Raw genomic sequence first — 18,930 nt, 5'->3', positions numbered from 1 at the left:
TGTGTGTGTGTGTGTGTGTGTGTGTGTGTGTGTGTGTGCTGGGTGTGGCAATTTAAAGCACCACAGTATGATCTTTTAGACCTCCAAGGTTGAAAAGGTGCATGCAATGATTCTATACTTCTATCCCCCCTCTCTCTCGCTCTATCTCTCTCTTTCTCTCTCTGTCTCTCTCTTCTTCCATGCAGTAATGGCAGGCTGTTGTCTAAACTGAAGATGAATAATTGATACTCTTTGAAGCCCTTCTCCTAATAGCTTCACACAAGCAAAACAGGCTATGGGTTTATATAGGCTCACAGCTTCATAGTGTCCCCATTTCCAACTCAGACAAATCTTATTACACACCAACCTAAGAGCATGGCGCAGGGAGGGAGAGGGAGAGAAAGAGAGAGTATGTGTGTGTCTCTGTCTATGTGTGTGTGTGTGTGTGTGTGTGTTAGTGTGTGTGTGTGTGCTAGAAAGATAGAGGGTGTGAGGGTGTATACATGTGAATTTGTGTCTCAGGAAGAGGCAAAATGACTGTGTGTGTGTGTGTGTGTGTGTGTGTGTTCATGTGAGTAGCTTCCTGAAAGGCGTCTCTGTAGATGGAGAATGGTGTTATTGTGGAGGGAAACTGTATTTCCCTTCCAGAACAGCCCCCACTATACTCACACACTAACACACACACACACGCACGCACGCACGCACGCACGCACGCACGCACGCACGCACGCACGCACGCACGCACGTACGCACGCTCGCACGCACGCACGCACGCACGCACACACACACACACACACACACATATGCACACAAACATACATACACACGCACACACCAAACCCCCTGCCATGTTGAAAGAATGCACTCAGCCTACTCAACCTCTCCCCTGACACACACACACACACACATACACACCCACACCGGTATATGCATCCATTGTCTCTATGAATATGCACAAAACTGATGCCTGTGTGTGTGTGTGTGTGTGTGTGTGTGTGTGTGTGTGTGTGTGTGGTGTCGGATATCAGCCTTTTGGTGTTTTCGGAATTGTATAATTGGATCAGTTTTTTTCTCTATATAGAGCCCACCACCTCTTTCCCTTCTCTCTCTCCCTCTCTCTTTCTCTCTTTCTCTCTCTTTTCCTGTCTCCTCCCCCCTTTCTCTCTCTCTCTCTCTCCTCCTCCTCTCCCTCGCTCCCTCTCGCTCTGCTGTTACAGCAGCTAAAAACAACAAAGGAAAGACGCTCTCCCTTCTCTCCCAAACAGCTGTTCACTATCTAGCTGATGAAAGAGCAAAAGAACAGAGATGGTGAGAGAAAGATGAACAAAGAAAGAGAGAGAGAGAGAGAGATATTGATGAAGAGGTAGCCAGCCTTCTCTCCTTCTGCGTGTCTTCCCTCTTTTGCTTCATTCACTTCTTCCTCTCATTTTCTGTCGCACCCTGTATCCCTCTCTCCAAGTTGAATTCTGGAGTATGAATAAATCAGACATTAACACTCCAGCGTCTGAGGTGATGACGGCTTGGGAAGTTGTCTGTCTGTGTGGTGAAGTATGAGTCTTTGAGGGAGGGAAAAAGACAGATTCTCTAGAATAGTGGTAAATATTTCACTTTCGCAGAACAAAACCAGTAAATGCCTCCCCAATCAAGATTGATGGTAAGATGAAGCTTGATAAATCTACAGAGAGGCAGGATGTGTGTGTTGCTTCTCTTCTCTTTTCTCTCAATCACTCTCATCCTCTGTCTCTCCTCTGTCGCTCTCTCTCTCTCTCTCTCTCAGTGTATCATTCACTTAAGATTTAAGGTTACATACATCTCATTTGCATGGTCACTTCTACGTCTGCGACTACAACAGTGCACACACACACACACACACACACACACACACACACACACACACACACACATTTTGAAGTTATAGTTCACTGATTCTTAGCAGATATTTTTATCCAAATCCAGAATCACAATGGTAGGAATTGAACCCGGGTCGACCGATTGTCAGTCATCACCCACTATCATCTTATCTGATTTTATTCTGTATCTTTGCCTCTTTATATTTCTCTAAACCAGAAAAAAGTTTCTCTAAACCAGAAAATACTTGAAAACAAAACAAACAGACTTACAAATAAAAATCTTTTTGAGTCCAGAAACTCTATATTAACAGTCCAGTCATGATGTTATGACAGATGACAGATTAAGCTGAGGGTTGTTGGTGAGTCAACATCAAGGGATCATATACAGTTTGTTTGGATTAGTTCTGGACCAGTGCTCTCAGGCCAGAGAGTGAGGCAGTCAACAGAACTCACTGGCAGGTGATGGGTCCACTCTAAATACAATACAAGGACAGTCTCTCCTGCCTGGGTTGTCTGGTAACATTTGAATTTGATGGGGGGAGGGGAATGGTCGTCGCTTTTTACACAATCTGCAGAAAAAAATGCACCTCTGTCTATAACTCACACTACCTTTCTTTTTTCCTCTCCCTCCCCCCTCTATTGCTCTCTCTCTCTCTTTCCCTCTCTCTCTGTCCCTCCATTGTTTGATATGAGCAGCTAGACCTGAGCAGAGTGTTCTGTATGCTGCACAGCACGGCATAGAACACCCCCCACCCCCCACAACCACAGAGAGCTATCAGGATCTCCAGAGAGAGTGAGAGAGAGAGAGATAGAGGGAGAGAGAGAGAGAGAGAGAGAGAAAGAGAGAGTTCATGGAAATCAAACATCCCACTCTCCCCTTGTAAACAGACCTCAGCAAAAACAAAGAGAGCGCATGCCTGTGTTGCTAAACAGAGGTGCGCCGTGGCACTCAGGTCGCAGCGCGTTCCAGGGGTTTTGGCGTTGCGGTGTTTGCTTGCCGTCTCTGGCCTCCCCTGCATGAAGGACGTGGTGACTGATCAGAGAGAGAGGGAGAGAGAGAGGGAGAGAGAGGGGAAGAGAGAGAAATGTGTGTGAAAGAGAAAGCAAGAGCGTGTAAAGTTTTGTCAGTTTAATAATTTGCCCATGCATACTTAACTCTTAACTCTTGGAAGACAGGAGGCAAGAGGAGATGTTGTGTGTATGTGTGTGTATGTGAGAGAAAGTGTGTACATGGTATGAATGTTTGTATGCAAATGTGTGTGTGTGTGGGGGGGGGGGGGGGGTAAAGCCAGAGAATGTTTGGATGTGTAAATGCTACATTTTATGCATGTGTCTGTGTGCATTAGATTAGTAGAGTAGTGTGTGAGTGTGTGTGTGTGAGTGTGTGTGTGTGTGTGTGTGTGTGTGTGTGTGTGTGTGTGTGTGTGTGTGTGTGTGTGTGTGTGTGTGCGCGCTGGTGTGTGATGTGTCTGTTTGTGTGTATATTTACTCCCCACAGAGTATCGACATCAGTGAAAGCCTAATGAGTGGCTGAATTGAGAGTGCCTAGCTGATTTTTTCTTTTCTTTTCTTTTTTTTTATTCTGAGCAGCCTGGCAGCTTGTTTGGATAGATAAGTATGTCTTCTTGAAGTCTTGTTTTCTTAATGAGGGCATGCATTGGATAGATAGAGTGGAAGTTCTGTGGTCCGTTGATTTATGCTTCTTGGATCGGTCCAGAGAGGGTGTTATGTTTCAGGTGATTAGTTACTCAAAGCGGCAGAACGTCGACAGGCACAGTAATCGTTTAAATCTCTAGTGCACAGAAAAAAAAATACTCTCCCAATGTCTTACGTTAACATTATGGAATTGCATTGAAACATTGTGTTATGTAATATTTTGAGTCTTTTCTACCACTTCATTTGTTTTTGATAATTTTTTCCTGCCTTGTTGTCTACTGCTTGAGCTGGTGGTGAATTCGCTGAGCGTTACATCGCCACTCAGCAGTTATCAGTTAGCTTCTCAGATCTCAGGAGGAGATTGCTATACTGATATACATTATTTAAGCAATATGGCACGCGTGCGAGTAAGGTTACGAAAGGATCTACTCACGCCTGTGGTTCGGCTATAGGCACGAGGCCAGGAACAGAGTGTCTTACGTATATCCATTCCCAACGCTACAATCACAGGTACCATATTGCTTTTATACTGTTCTACTAACAGCTAATCAAGTTGGAAGACATCAAATTGTTATATCTATCGTTTATTTTTACTTTTGTTACTTCCTTAAAAATTATTTCAATCGCCAATCTCCAATTTTTTTCCAATTGTTCCAATCTCGCGTCTCCTGTTGCCAAGCAACACAACACTTCACTCAAAATCCAGGTTCAGCGAGAGAGGCTTGTGCAGGATAATTTGTATTGCCTACTCGCTTGTCTATACGTCATATGCTAAATTAGACATTTACCCTACTCAATTTAGTCCATTTCTCACTGAAATAACTGTCAAATGTGATACCATGAAATTGCTGCTCTCTAGGTTTGAATAAATGGAACGTTCATGTTGGACAATTCGATGCAAAATGCAGAGTGCTTACTAGAGGCTTACAGGCCCAGTGGGGATGCCCTGAGATACTGCCATGCATGGCATGTGTCTTGTCCAATCAGAAATGAATGAATAGTTCAACCGGACCTAACTGTTGTATACTGCTAATTATTGAAAGAATGCAGAAACATAAAAATGCCCTACAATGAATTTATGGATTTATGCCACACACATATAGCACATGCTCAGAGGCACACACGGGCAATCACCCGTGAATACACGTCCCACATGCACAATCACACACAGAGGCATGGACAGTCACACATCGAGGCACACACACACACACACACACAGAGAGAGAGAGAGAGAGAGAGAAATACACATACACACAGAAATACACACACACACACACACACACACACACACACACACACACACACACACACACACACAGACATTTTGTTGAAGCCACAAATGCACTCACATACAAAATCAAGAAGTGCACAGATATTCACATATGTGTGTCCTCACCCAAGCACCCAAACAAACAGACAGAAACACCCAACACAGACACACAGACACACACACACACACACACACACACACACACTATCTAGCTAGGCGAGGTGTCACAGCTTGTGCTCCTCTGCCACAGACACAGGCGAGCGCTTAAAGCAGGACATGCTGTCTTTGTTGGAGCGCTGAGGCTGAGGCGAGCCTGTCCCGAGTGACCTTGCCCTAAGGAGGAATGGAGAGAGGGAGGGAGGGAGGGAGGGAGGGAGAGGGAGAGAGAGAGAGAAAGGGAGAGGGAAAGGGAGGTAGAGAGAGATGGAGGGAGGGAGAGAGGGAGAGATGGAGGGAGGGAGGGGTTGTTCACAGATGGCAGGAGATATGAGGGGTGATGGTGGTGGTGATGGTTGGGGGGTGGGGGTGGGGGTGGAGGAACACAAACACATTAACCTCTGCTCTGCCTGAGAAACATTCAGCACCACGCGCTCCACATACATGTGGACAGAAAGAGAGGGTGAGAGAGAGAGGGAGAGAGAGAGAGAGAGAAGGAGAGAGAGTTAGTAAAAAAAAAAAACAAGGAAGATGAAGGTGTGTGTGACAAGGATCAAGGAACAGAAGCAGCAGAAGTGACAGAGAAACAGAGGTTGACTTCAATGGCTTGAAAGAAAAGAAAATGTATGGACAATGAGGAGACAAAAACAAACACTCTCCTGAAGAAGTGTGCATGTGTGTAAGTGTGCATATGTCTGAGGGATAGTGTGTGTGTGTGTGTGTGTTGTACTCACAAGCACGGATTGGCTCGACCAAACATCAGATGTGCATATCTTATATCTCAAAGCGAGAGGCTGTTCTTTTAGAAACAATAGCACATTGACTCGCAGCACCATCTGAAGTGTCAGGAAATTAAATTCAGAGCTCTGGTCAGGCATCATTACTGACGCTCCACAGGCTTCAGATCAGACGCCCCACACCCACCCACCTCCACTCTGCCTGCCCAGTACTATACCCAGATCAGTCAAGCAGGCTCACACCTGGCAAGTGCTCAATACACACAGATACACACAAACACATCCACACGCGAACACGCTCACACACACAAACACACACACACACACACACACACACACACACACATACACACACACACACACACACACACACACACAGAGTATTGCACAATTGACCAGCCACTAGAGTTACGTATTTTATGCGTGTGTGTGTTCATGATGTTCATGACGTGTGTGTGTCTGTGTATGTCAGAACATATTTGTGTTTCTCCTTGTGTGTGTGTGTGTGTGTGTGTACCTGTGCATGTTCATGTGTGCAATCGCACAAAGGCATGTGTGCTTGTCCATGTGTGGGTTCATCTGCATCTGTCTCAGTGTATCTCATTTGAATATATCTTCCGAGTGTACTGTATCTTCTCTCTCTCTCTCTCTCTCTCTCTCTCTCTCTCTCTCCCTCAATTCAGTCTCCTTCTCTATCTCTCTCTCCCTCTCACTCTGTGTGTGTGTGTGTGTGTGTGTGTGTGTGTGTGTGTGTGTGTGTGTGTGTGTGTGTGTGTGTGTGTGTGTGTGTGTGTGTGTGTGTGTCTGGCAATGCTAGATGGAGGGGGGTTGAGCATGCCAGGAACAGTCCGGGAATTTGAGGCGGTGTTTCAAAGAGTCCCAGGATAGTTTACAGGCTTCAAAGGAGAGTGAAAAAGAGAGAGACCAGAAAGAGAGAGAGAGAGAGAAAACGAACGACTGTACATCCCCCCTCCCCCTCTTTTCTCCTCTTCACTTTCAAAACGAGGGAGGAGAACGAAAATCTTACCTAAATCTGTCTATTTTTACCACTGTAAGCTTTGTTCACATTCCTTCTCGCTATCTTCACCCTGTCTGTCTGTCTGTCTGTCAGTCTCTATGTGGTACACTTCTGCTTGGAGTGGATAGCGGCAGTATAAAGGTGCTTCGGGACCAACGTTTACACAAAGCTATTTGGTGGCAAATGTCCCCTGTGCAAGGTCCAAATGGTCTCTGAATTGAACAGAATGGAACTGAATGGGGCTTGTTTTATTGAATTGTATTTGTGTGTATGAGTGGGTACTGGCAGTGGGCAAAGGCAGTGGTGAGGGCTGGTCTACCAGCATATGAAAGCTGGCACTGGTGCAGGCAGTCTGTGCCAACTCCACACAGCACTGGAGCAAACAGGCTAGAGCAGAGGAGTGGAGAAAGAGAAGAAGAGAATAGATGGCATGAGGGAGAGAGAGAGAGAGATGAAGACAAACAGAAAGAAAAACAGGATGGAGGGATAGTGAAAAAGGGAGAAATGGGAAGGGAGAGAAAGAAAGAGAAAGAGAGAGAGCCTGATGTGTCTGGCACTAAGGAAGTAGGTCAGGCGTCACATTCATTAACATCCTCACGCCAAACAACATGCCCCTCTCCCACCCCCCTCTCTATACCACACACACACACACACACACACACACACACATACACACACACACACACACACATATACACACATACACACACACACACATACACACACACACACACACATATACACACATACACACACACACACACACACACACACACACACACACACACACACACACACACACACACACTAAAGCATACAATATACACAAGTAAATACACACAAGTAAAACATACAATTGCATAGCACTCTTACATACACACGGTAGCACACACATATGTTCACACACAAAAATATGTATTGTCAGTGGCAAATTCAAACACAGACACACACACACACACACACACACACACACACACACACACACACACACACACACACTAAAACATACAATATACACAAGTAAATACACACAAGTAAAACATACAATTGCATAGCACTCTTACATACACACGGTAGCACACACATATGTTCACACACAAAAATATGTATTGTCAGTGGCAAATTCAAACACACACACACACACACACACACACACACACACACACACACACACACACACACACACATGCGCATGCACAAACACACACACATGCGTGTGCACACACAAACACACACACGTGCGCGTGCACACATAAAAACACAAACATACAGCACATGCATCAAACATTCACAATCATTCCCATATGTATTCATCATTACGGGCAGATACACACACACGCACGCACGCATGCATGCACACACACACACACACACACACACACACACACAAACACACACACACACACACACACACAATGGCAGGTGGAGAACATCAGTAGACTAGAGGAAACATCTTCATCCATTAAACGATGCTCTGGACATTATTCTCTCTTCTCCCAGCTCTGCTGCATTACATGGTGGAAAGAGAGAGAGAGAGAGAGAGAGAGAGAGGTAAGGAATGGTGGGATATAAAGCAGTGCAGTACAGATAAAACAGCCTCTCCCCAATCAAACCGCTTCCATTCTGTTAACACACTGACAGCTGGATCGATTCCAGCACGCTGTACCCCCTCCTGTGTGTCGGTTGTGGAGCCTAAGCCACACTCTCTCTAACTCTCTCTCTCTCTCTCTCTTGCTCTCTATCACTCTGTTTTTCCTCTCCCTCTTTTCTGTTAAGTGCCCCACTTTTCCTCCCTACTCTTTCTCTATCTCTCCATTTTCTCCGCACCCCTCTCTCTTTGCTCCTGGCTTGTACCAAGGTCACACAGAGTTGCATGACAAAGCTACTTCACTTTACCCACCAAACACACACATTCTCTTTCCCGACACACACAGAGAAACACTACAGTAGAGTACTCTCTCTCTTTTCTTTCCTCTTCCTCATTTCCTCTCTCCTTCTCTCCATCTCTCTGTCAGGGTTTTTTTTCTTCTTCCACTCTCTCCACCTCTGTGCTGCTGTGGCAGTTTCCCAGGGCAGTTACACTTCAGGGGCTGGTCTTTGTATTTGTGTGTGTGTGTTTGCATTTGTGTGTGTGTTTGTGTGTGTGTGTGTGTGTGTGTGTGTGTGTGTGTGTGTGTGTGTGTTTGTGTGTGTGTGTGTGTGTGTGCGACAGTTTTTCTGCATGTGTGTGCCTGCATTTGCACATCTCACTCATCTCGTACTATCCATGTAAACTATCCAAAGCTTCTATCCAAAACTATCCAAAAAGCTTCTTTGTTAGAACCCCGACATATTTACATACAAAATCTCCCCTAACAGTTTCCATTGTCTATCAATCTGCTGCTACATGGAACCTTTTAATGTCCTTAAGTAAATAAATAAATAAATAATAATAATAATAATAATAATAATAATAATAATAATAATAGTAGTAATAGTTTTATATAGCACTTTTCAAAACAAAGTTACAAAGTGCTGTACAATATCAACATAAATGAAAATGCAAATAAGACATAATAATATAACAATCAAATAATATATACTAATTCAATTAGAACTTAACATAAATTTGAAAAAGGAAAATAAACTTACACTGAAATAAAACTTACTGAAATAAAACTTGACACTGAAATAAACTTAGGATACTAAAATAAAACTTGACACTGAAATAAAACTTACTGAAATAAAACATGACACTGAAATAAAACTTAACACTGAAATAAAACTTAATAAACTTAACACAAAATGAAGTATATTACTTAAACAAAACTAAGGAAGGCTTGCTTGTAAATATGAGTTTTAAGGAGGGATTTAAAAGAGCATACTGACTTGGCTGACCTGATTTCATCAGGCAGGTCATTCCAGAGCCTAGGTGCCCTGACACTAAATGCTCTCTCCCCTTTAGTTTTGAGATTGACCTTAGGAATAGTTAGGAAACCACTACCAGATGATCTTAAAGTACGCACAGGTGTATAAGGTACTAGGAGATCAGATATGTAGTTGGGAGACAGGCCATGTAGAGCTTTAAAAGTAATCAGAAGAATCTTAAAATCAATTCTAAAGCTTACTGGGAGCCAGTGCAGTGAGGCTAAAACAGGAGTAATGTGATTACAGTACTTTGTCTTAGTAAGAAGCCGGGCAGCTGAATTCTGAACAGTTTGAAGTCTCTTTATAGATTTTTGGTTCAGACAAGAAAAAAGACTATTGCAGTAATCCAGGCGTGAAGAAGTAAATAAATGCAAATGTCTTTAAAAGTTAAGATGGAACTAATCTTGGAAATATTTCTGAGGTGATAGAAACAAGACTGTATGAGCTTTGTAATGTGACGTTCAAAGCTTAAATTACTGTCAAACCAGACACCAAGATTCTTGAAAGGGATCTAAGGATGGTATAATTTGTTTCACTATGTGCTGGGATCCAATGATGAGGACTTCTGTTTTGTCAGAATTCAACTAACTAAATAAATAAATAAATAAATAAATAAGGAGGGTTATTAAGACTGAGTGGGTTTCCTAGTAGCCGTTAAAAAGCCCAGTTGAGACCACTGGGTCATTGAGCTGCCCTTTGAGTTGTCTTTTAGCAGCAGGGCTTGGCTAAAGAGCATCACAGTTGAGAAAGACCCTCCACCCAAGGTCAAGTGAGAGGGTCTGAGTCCACTCTACAATTTTTATGGACCCCCATGTCAAATGGGTGGTAAGAAAGCCGATAATGCAGGGGCAACAAAAACAAATCAAAAAGGGTGAGTATAGATTTGAATTAGAGAGATGTCGGGGCCCTAAAGGCCAACAGTGGAAATTAAATGAAGATTAACAGCCAAACACATGGTTAAGCTTTAGCTGATCTGTCAAAAGGTCGATGTGATGGTTTCACACCACAGGGGGCGTTTAGTGCACTGTTAAGAATATGACTGTGTAATATGATGGACTAAAACAGTGTGACTGTCCAATATAATCAGAAAGAAAGAAAAAAAAACTGAAAAATAAACGTTTCAAAGGATTTGAATATTCACTTGGTTCTCTGCATTAAACTCTTATCTCTTCCTTGTTCTTCTTTTGTACACACGTGGCGAGCGGGGTTTTTTTGTGAGACGACAGAAGCTGCAGGATTGCTTTGATAAGCCACTCTGTGGTAATCTGCTAAATGCACATTTGAATGCGCGCTGAATGGGGAAGCCGGCTGTCGTTTTATGGGATTCACAGAGAACGGCTGGAAGAAAGGACGACAGAAAGGCCACTTCATTTAGAACACAGCGGCAGCACGCGTGCCTTTTTTGAGAATGAGTGAGCGATTCAAGGTTGCTGGTGGGCTACCGTGAAAAGGCACTGATGCATGCGGTCAGGCACAGTGTCTAAACGCTGGCTAGAGACGTAGCGAGAGCGGGAGAGAGGAAGCCGCCTTATCAGCTGCACACAATCACTCTCGGCTGTTTACATTGACCCGTCATCCAGATCAGCGCAATAGGCCTACAAGTCTTCCAGGACCCCGCAAGGTGGCCTGAAAGCTATTCTGTCTTCAAGCAGGAACATGTTTCCCTAATCTCAGTGAGCCATAGGCCTATTACGTCTATTTTGAAATGATTACAATGTTACGATCAAGGAGCTTAACATCCTCTTAGCACAATTACTTTGGGCTAAATGCATGCTTTAGGAAGTACTACTCCAGTGATTTTACATTCTTCTTGCTAACAGAAGGACCACATTGCCGTTGGGGACAGGAGGGGTTGAAGTTTTGGTGGGGCGCAACACCTTGTTTGGTTTGGACAGTCGTATAAGGAAGGGTGGTCGGTTGGCTGTCCGGATTTGATACAGTCATAGGCGATGAAATTGAGCATGCCCGGAGCCTCCCAGATAAGGACTAATATCGGCATTGCTTGAGCCGCCCAGGCTGCGTGCGAGCAATCTGCCTAGGCAAGGATTTAGAGGTCAGAAGAGCACCCTGTGACGATTAAAAAAAAAGTCAGTGTCGAAGAGTGCCTGTGTGCCATCTAGCGGTGGGTGTAAAAAAAAACATGTATTTAGGGAAAATGTGATGACCTATATGAGTCTACTGTTAACTTTTTCAAAAACATATTTCGGTGACCTTGAAGTAAGCAAGAATTTGGCTCACCTTGCCTTCTTGTCTCACTTTGTTTAAATTAGTAAAGTCTGATTATTAAGTATTCAAAAATGATTGATGGATTTCTGTGTTTTTTGGAGGTGCCAGCTGTAGAATGTTTGATTCAGTTGATATTTCAGGCCTTCGTATCTGGCTAATTATAGAAGTGAGCACTGTGTTGCAGCCAAATGCAGACTGAGCCTAATACATGTATGCAATCAAACACATTGGCAAGCTACACACGCTCTCTCTCTCTCTCACACACACACGCACTGCTCTTTTCTTTGGCTCATTCCAGTCCCCGTATGGCCAGGAGAGAGGATCAATAGCCATTACGCACACTGGTGCCGACAAGCCATTCATTCCCACCCCCTAGCACAGCACCGGCGATACTCCCCACGGGATGTCTTGTCTCTGCACTGCTGGGTCCAACCAGGGGTGATTACCAACAGACACACGCCGAAATGCCTGTTTGTGCCTCGGATTACTTGTATTGTCCCCCTGCGCCTGCCGCGCGTTAGCCTAGCCTAATGAAAAGCAGCTGATTATGCTGGCCTTGCTTGCTTGCCTGCCTGCCTCCATGCCTGTGTGAGGCTGAAGGCTTGTTTCGTTTAAGGTCTGTCTGGAGCCCTGGTGTGGACGACGCCTGCATTCACAAGCAGTTTATCGACTGCTGGGGCCTCTGTCTCTCTCTCTCTCTCTCTCTCCATGTGTGTGTATGTGATTGTGTGTATGTGTCTGTGTGTGTGTGATTGTGTTAGTGGTGGGATGGAGGTTGGCTTGAGGAAGGAAGCTGTCAAGGTGGCCGTTTGCCTGTAAAGGTCAGGCATTGCTTAGGGAGAAAAATCCCCAGGGTCTGCATGAACTGAGCTTCAAGACATTTGTGTGGCTGCAACAACACATCAAAACTGTACTGAGATGGTCGCTGTCCAGTGTGTATGCTTCAAGGATAGGGAGTATACTAAGCTCCAGCACATGATATACTACAACCCAAATACTATTATACTGGTATGTCATATTGAGTATGCTCCTATTAGGCCATGAAAGTCCCCACCAGTGTGTTTTGAGGAAGGAGTTCCGTTGCTGGGTGGCAGTGTGTTTGGGAATCCTATCAGATTCCACCCATAGGCGGACCAGTGACTCCAGAGGTGGAGATGGGAATGCACGAGTGTTCAGGAAAAGTGGTGGTGGCGGCGTTGGGAGGGAGGGGCGTGTAGCGGTGGTGGCGGAAGGGTCAGCATTCCTGCTGTGGGAATGGGAATGCGTTCCACACTAGGAGGAGAGGGAGGGAAGAAGGAGGGGGGGGGGGGCAGCATAATGGTGGTGCTATTGGATGGGGGGGGGGGGGGGGGGTTGGGGTGGACAAGGGTCTTCTCCGAAGGCCAACACAAACAATCGGCACTGTCCCTGGGAAAAAGAGCTCTGGCTCCAGAGTTATTTACAGTTATTTACGACCCCGTGAGCCAAGCAGGAAGGAGGCCATGTTTGATCTCGCAAAAGGCTTGGCGCTGGCCTGGCGCAGTTCCGTTGACGCTGACTTAAGAGGACAGGGTTAATTTCTCTCTCTAATGGAGTGCTCTCTGTGCCACAGTCGTCCGAAGGGGAAGCGAGAGCTGATTAGACCAGGGAGTGTGTGGGTGAAACCTCTGAAACCAAAAAAAACAAAACAAAATACACAACATAAGGGGGTGATGGGGGCGACTCCTGAACGCTTGTGTGTTATCTGATTACGCCACAGAAGAGCAACCAAATTTGGTAATGGAATGCGAATGAAAGAAATGGTTCAACTCTAACCCTTATTTCTCTCTCTCCTTCTCTCCCTCTCCCTCTCTCCCTCTCTCCCTCTCTCTCTCTCTCTGTTCTCTCTGTCAGGACCCAGGCGCTGGGATGGTTCCTCGGCTCCAGGACCCATCGTCTGTTCCACGGCCCGGTCAGAGTAGCTACAACAACATGCTGCTGAAGTCCCAGCTGATACGCAAGCAGCTGGTCAGTGGCCCAGAGCCAATTCCCCTTCCTCAGGCTTCCCTAGCCACCTCCAAAGGCCACGTACCATTGCTCAGAGTGTAGCTGCAGTCGTTAGGGTGGGGATCAAACTGGAAATAGCAAAACAGCAGCAGCAAAGTGCAATGCAACAATCAGACCTTAACAATTCTATATATCTAAGTAAATTCAGTTTTATTCATGTGGTACCATAACAAAGAATAGGCCTACGTCTCAAAGTGCTTTACAGGCTTCAGGTTGAACATGAACCTAAAACCTGGGACCTAGATCCTACTGCTTTAACCGTTACTACTGCTGTTCAGTGTGATCCCCATGATATAAGCCACCCGATTTCAATATATGATATCAGATTGTTGAACTTATGCTAAACTATCATAATATAATATTAAACAAGGAGTGGTCTATAAGATCTCTAAGCAGTGGACTTCAGGACGAAGTGTATTACTGTGTGGACGATTCTACTCCTTGCAAAAAGATTTAGAGAAAAATAGGTCCTTAAGCTTGTTATCCGATAGGAAAAAATCCTCAACGGTTCTTCATTGGGCCTTATGGGTTCCCACGAGTACTAGCTGGAGAACCGTCAAAGGTTCTATATCCTACATTGTTGTTTGAGACCCAGCCAGCCTTGGTTGTGCTATTGCCAAAATAGTATTGATGATAGATTTGTCTGCAGAATGCTGTCAGAAGTTGTTATATTTGTGTGTTCACATAGGCTTACACATATAGATTATACATCGATGTTTATGCGTATAGCCTATAAATAGACATGTTCATACTGTATCTAGATGTTTATGCATGTAACCTACATACTGTATGTTCATGGTAAGAGTGTTCTTGTGTGTACGCATCGGTGTGTGGATGAGTGCATAGGAGCTGTGTGTGTGTGTGTGTGTGTGTGTGTGTGTGTATGTGTGTGTCCGTGTGTGTTTGAGAGAGTGTGTGTTTGGTAGGTATTTGTGGCATCTCTCTGATGATTTGGCACAGTCTCAGTGAAGCTTCTCTCTCTCTCTCTCTCTCTTTCTATTTCTCCTGCAGGAGAAGCAAAGACAGATGGAGCAAATGAATGGAGGCCCCATGTCAGACTGCCAGCAGGTGATGCCATTCCAAGGTTCGTTCAAACACTAAAATCACAGTATTCAACGACAACAAATCAAACTGCTGGCATGTGGCTGGCTGATTATAGCTGGCTTTTAATACTATGTAATCTACTTTTTCTCATATAATATTAAACATTTGCAAAAGCTAAGACTTCACTGACTTCAATCAGCCATATGTAATGTCATGGCACTTGTTATATGTGATTCAAAAGCATAGTTATTCTCTGATCTAATTAAAGTCAGATGATGGCACTGTTTAATCATGCCGGATGAAAGTAATCTTCCATTCAACATATTTTATGTTTGAAACTATGAAAAATTCATTTTAATGTGGATAATATTTAAGTTTCTTTTCCCTCTCTCCCTCTTTTCTGCAGGTGGAGGACGACCTCTACCAGGTGATTGTGGCTATCCAATGGGAGGCCCCCAGCCCAACCCCTCGATGCTGACCCATGCCTCCAGTCGGATGGGTCTCCCCCCCGGCTCTCTCAACCAGGTGGGCCCATATGGAGGCCAGGTCATGGGCCCCACTGGCTCTAAACAGCAGGCCCTCTACCACCAAGCCCAAGAGTTTGGCATTCCTATGCGGCCAGCCCAGGGCATGATGGGAATGGGGGGTCCTCCAAGGCAGGTGGTGTCAGCAGCAGCGGTGGCGGCAGCAGCGTCTCACATGGGTCACGGCGGCGTGCGGATGTCTGGGCCAGGGATGGCGGGAGGCGGCATGCCCACACAGCACCTGCGGCAGGCCCTGAGTCACGGCGGCGGCGGCGCTCTTCCCCCTCGGATGCTCTTAACCCCTCAGCAGCAGCAGCAGCAGCAGCAGCAGCAGCAGGCCCAAGCCCAGGCCCAGGCCCAGGCGCAAGCCCAGGCTCAGGCCCAAGCTCAGGCCCAGGCCCAGGCTCACGCACAGTCCCAACTCTGGCAGCACCAACAGTCGCACATGGACCCCTCGGGCCACCAGCACGGCTTCTCCGGCTGCGGGGGGCCCTCCCAGTTCCCTCCCCAGCAGCAGCAGCACGCCCTGCGGACTGGCATGCCGGCCAACTTTGGCCCCCGGGGGCCACCTCCCCAGAACCAGATGACCCTGGCGGTCCGGCACGTGCAGAGGTTCCCGTCGGGGGCCAGCATGGGACCGGGGCAGCCGATGCCCTCCAGGCCCCAGCATAGCCTGCGGCTTCGCGGGCCACTGTCCGCCATGGCCGTGATGAAGCCGGGTGGCCCCTCCATGATGCACCACCCGGCCCACGGCCTAGCGCCTCCCAGCTACCCGTCCTCGGCAGCGGCCGGCAAACACCCCGCCTCGGTGCAGGGGTACGGACCCGGGCACAACCCAGGACACAAACTGCCCCCGTACGACCTGCCCCCGCAGCACCAGAGCAACGGGGGCATGTCGGGGCCGCCCAGAGGACCAGGCGGTGGGGTGGGTGGTGGCGCGGCCGGCGAGGTGGACTTCATAGACACGCTGGTGGGCTCCAACGACGACTGGCTCAACAACCTCACAATGATCGACGAGTACCTGGAACAGAACTCATAGGTGTCTCAGAGGTTGTGGACTCCTTGACTGCTTCACTTGAGAACTGCCATCAGGAGGAGATGGCCCCAAACAAGGCCCCGTCACTCAAACTGCATTACCCCAGAAGTCATGGGTCTAATAGTCTCTGAGAGGGTCTGTAAAGCAGGTCCACTAACCCAGGCACTCGGGTGTGTTAGCTGTTGTGAGTGACTGGTTTGATGGTGCACTGCCAAGCCCCCCCCCCCCCCCCAGTCCCTCACACACTCCAGCTCATATGCCTGGTCTTGTGCATGTGCCAGTGGCAGGCACCGTTTTAGTCACACGTAGGTATGTGACACAGGTCACACAGTCCTCCTCACCACGTACTGTATTTCATCCATGAGCTGTTAACAGCCACACTATGGCTACCCACTACCAATATTTATACTAATAACGACATTTCAAGTCTCAAAAGCCTGTTGGGAATTGAGTGAATACCGTGTGAATGATTTGGTTTGTTGTTGACACTGCAACAAATGCATTCAGTCAGCATACCTGATCACCTCATTGGCAGATTTTAATTGGTGATACCAAATCACTCGCTTGGTTACAGCTTTGTGTAAACTGGGGTATCCATAGTTACTAATTGGCCAATAGGGGCACAGCGATTTTGCTTGCCACTGTTGCCGTGGCAATGTTCATTTACATTTCCAATTGAAAACAACATATGGGTATTCATAAAGGGGCTTGCATTGTATATAGTGAAATATTTTGTAAAATAGTTTTTTCATAAGTGTAACATACAAAAGAAGTAAACATATTTATACTCCTTTTCTGAAAATAAGTTCCTCCAATTTCCTTTGTAAATAATTACTAAAATGGGATAAATAAAACAAATAAAAACATGATCTGGTATGAAAGAAAAAAAAAATAAACCAGAAAATTATAGCAAGAAAAGAAATTGGTATTACATTAGGAGAATCTAATTGTAATTTGATTTTTAAAATATGCAAAACTAGCTAGTTTTCCCCAGTAATACTGTGTATTACAAATGAAATATTTGTTATGTTTTTGACATAACTCAGCTCCTGGTACTTGAGTTTGGCCCAGGGTGTTCTTTTTTTTTCTGTCTTTTTTGTGAGAAAGAGTCAGAGCACACTTCTCTTTTTTACAACCATTGTTGTGAAACTATACAGCACCCTCTCTCTCTCTCTCTCTCTCTCTCTCTCTCTGTCTCTTTCTCTCTCTCTCTCTCTCTGTCTCTTTCTCTTTGCCTTTCTCTGTTTTTTTCTTTCTCTCCTGCTCACTCTCATTCTCTCAAGTCCCCACACTCCATTCCTGTACTCACTAGAATTCTCCCTTTATGGTTCCGGCCATTTATAAGACAATGCATCAGACACCAGTGTGTCTGTCTCCTGTTTGGCAACAGGCACGGAAAATCCGGGGAGTTATGGGATCTCTGTACTGTAGTGCCCGGGGAGGGGGGGGGGGGGTGGGGGTAGGGGGTGGAGGGGCAGCAGTGGGCTTTTCATCCGGAGGGAGAAGACAGGCGCTACCTGTGTCCACACTGAAGAGCATATTATTGTTGTGTTTTATCCTCCTGTGTCTTCACACCCTCGCTGGAATCCATACCAGTGAAGTGAGCCCAGCTTGGCCTCACTTGACGTGTGGTTAACAAAGGTGCCGGTTTTGCATACATTTCCCAGGATTCACTGTGCCAGTTCAAGGTTTATCCATGTCTATGAGTTTTTGTAGCTGAGGAGAAGAAATTAAAGCCATTATAATTTGTGAATATCTGTGATTATGATTTTTTTGTCTTGATATTTTTAGAGTAAAAAATAAACTATGTAAATGGGAAACAATTTGTCTGTCTCCTCTTTAGCCACACGTTGCATTTTAACCACACTTTGTCCTGCATAAAGATTCAAGACAACACTCGTCTTTACATTACTGATGGTAATGTATGCAGAAGACATCTCAGTCTTCTGAGCACAAGTCTCACTCCCTCCTTTGTCCATTCTAAAGCCTCAAGGATAGCCCACCCTCTACTGGTCATATGTGGTATTGCATTTCTCTTACATTTTCATGCACCAAACCTCATGTGGATATTTTATGGTTCTGACACCTGGAGCTAAGACTACTCTAATCTCTCTCTCTCATACCATGGGTCAGATAAGGTCTCCCCAGCTAAACAGACCCTGAGCCTGGAGTAGTCCGAACACAGACACAAATCATCTAAGTCTGCACCGTTAGGCAGGACATGCTGCAAACTAACTCTGAAGAATAAACACACATGTTCAGAGGTAGATATACATATAGGTTCATATCAGAACGAAGAGAGCTCGTACATAGTGTAAAGGAACACTAACCTCACATGACAACACTGTGCATTTGGAAAAAAACCCTCATCAATCTACATACAATATGCCACAATTACACAATTTTTACTTAAGTTGAAGTACAGAAGTACTTGCTTTAAATATACTTAAGTATTCAAGAGTACAAGTATTTCTCCTTTAATAATGTATTGTAATGTAATGT

General features: G+C 45.5%; 1 protein-coding gene across 1 annotated transcript in view; it reads left to right on the top strand.

Annotated features, from left to right (window-relative positions):
* Nucleotides 1-18,240, top strand: part of si:ch73-211e3.1 (spidroin-2) — a 35,797-nt gene extending 17,557 nt beyond the window's left edge. Inside the window, exons 2-4 of the mRNA XM_042070422.1 lie at nt 13,672-13,785; nt 14,836-14,908; nt 15,275-18,240. Of these exons, the coding sequence (XP_041926356.1) occupies nt 13,672-13,785; nt 14,836-14,908; nt 15,275-16,431 (1,344 nt within the window). The 3' untranslated portion in view covers nt 16,432-18,240. The remainder of the gene's footprint in view (nt 1-13,671; nt 13,786-14,835; nt 14,909-15,274) is intronic.
* Nucleotides 18,241-18,930: the final 690 nt, after the last annotated feature.

This window comes from Alosa sapidissima, chromosome 18 (genome assembly GCF_018492685.1).
Source record: "Alosa sapidissima isolate fAloSap1 chromosome 18, fAloSap1.pri, whole genome shotgun sequence".
NCBI classification, from domain to species: domain Eukaryota; kingdom Metazoa; phylum Chordata; class Actinopteri; order Clupeiformes; family Clupeidae; genus Alosa; species Alosa sapidissima.
Note: the sequence above shows the minus strand (reverse complement) of the source record. Positions and strands in the feature narration are given on the sequence as shown.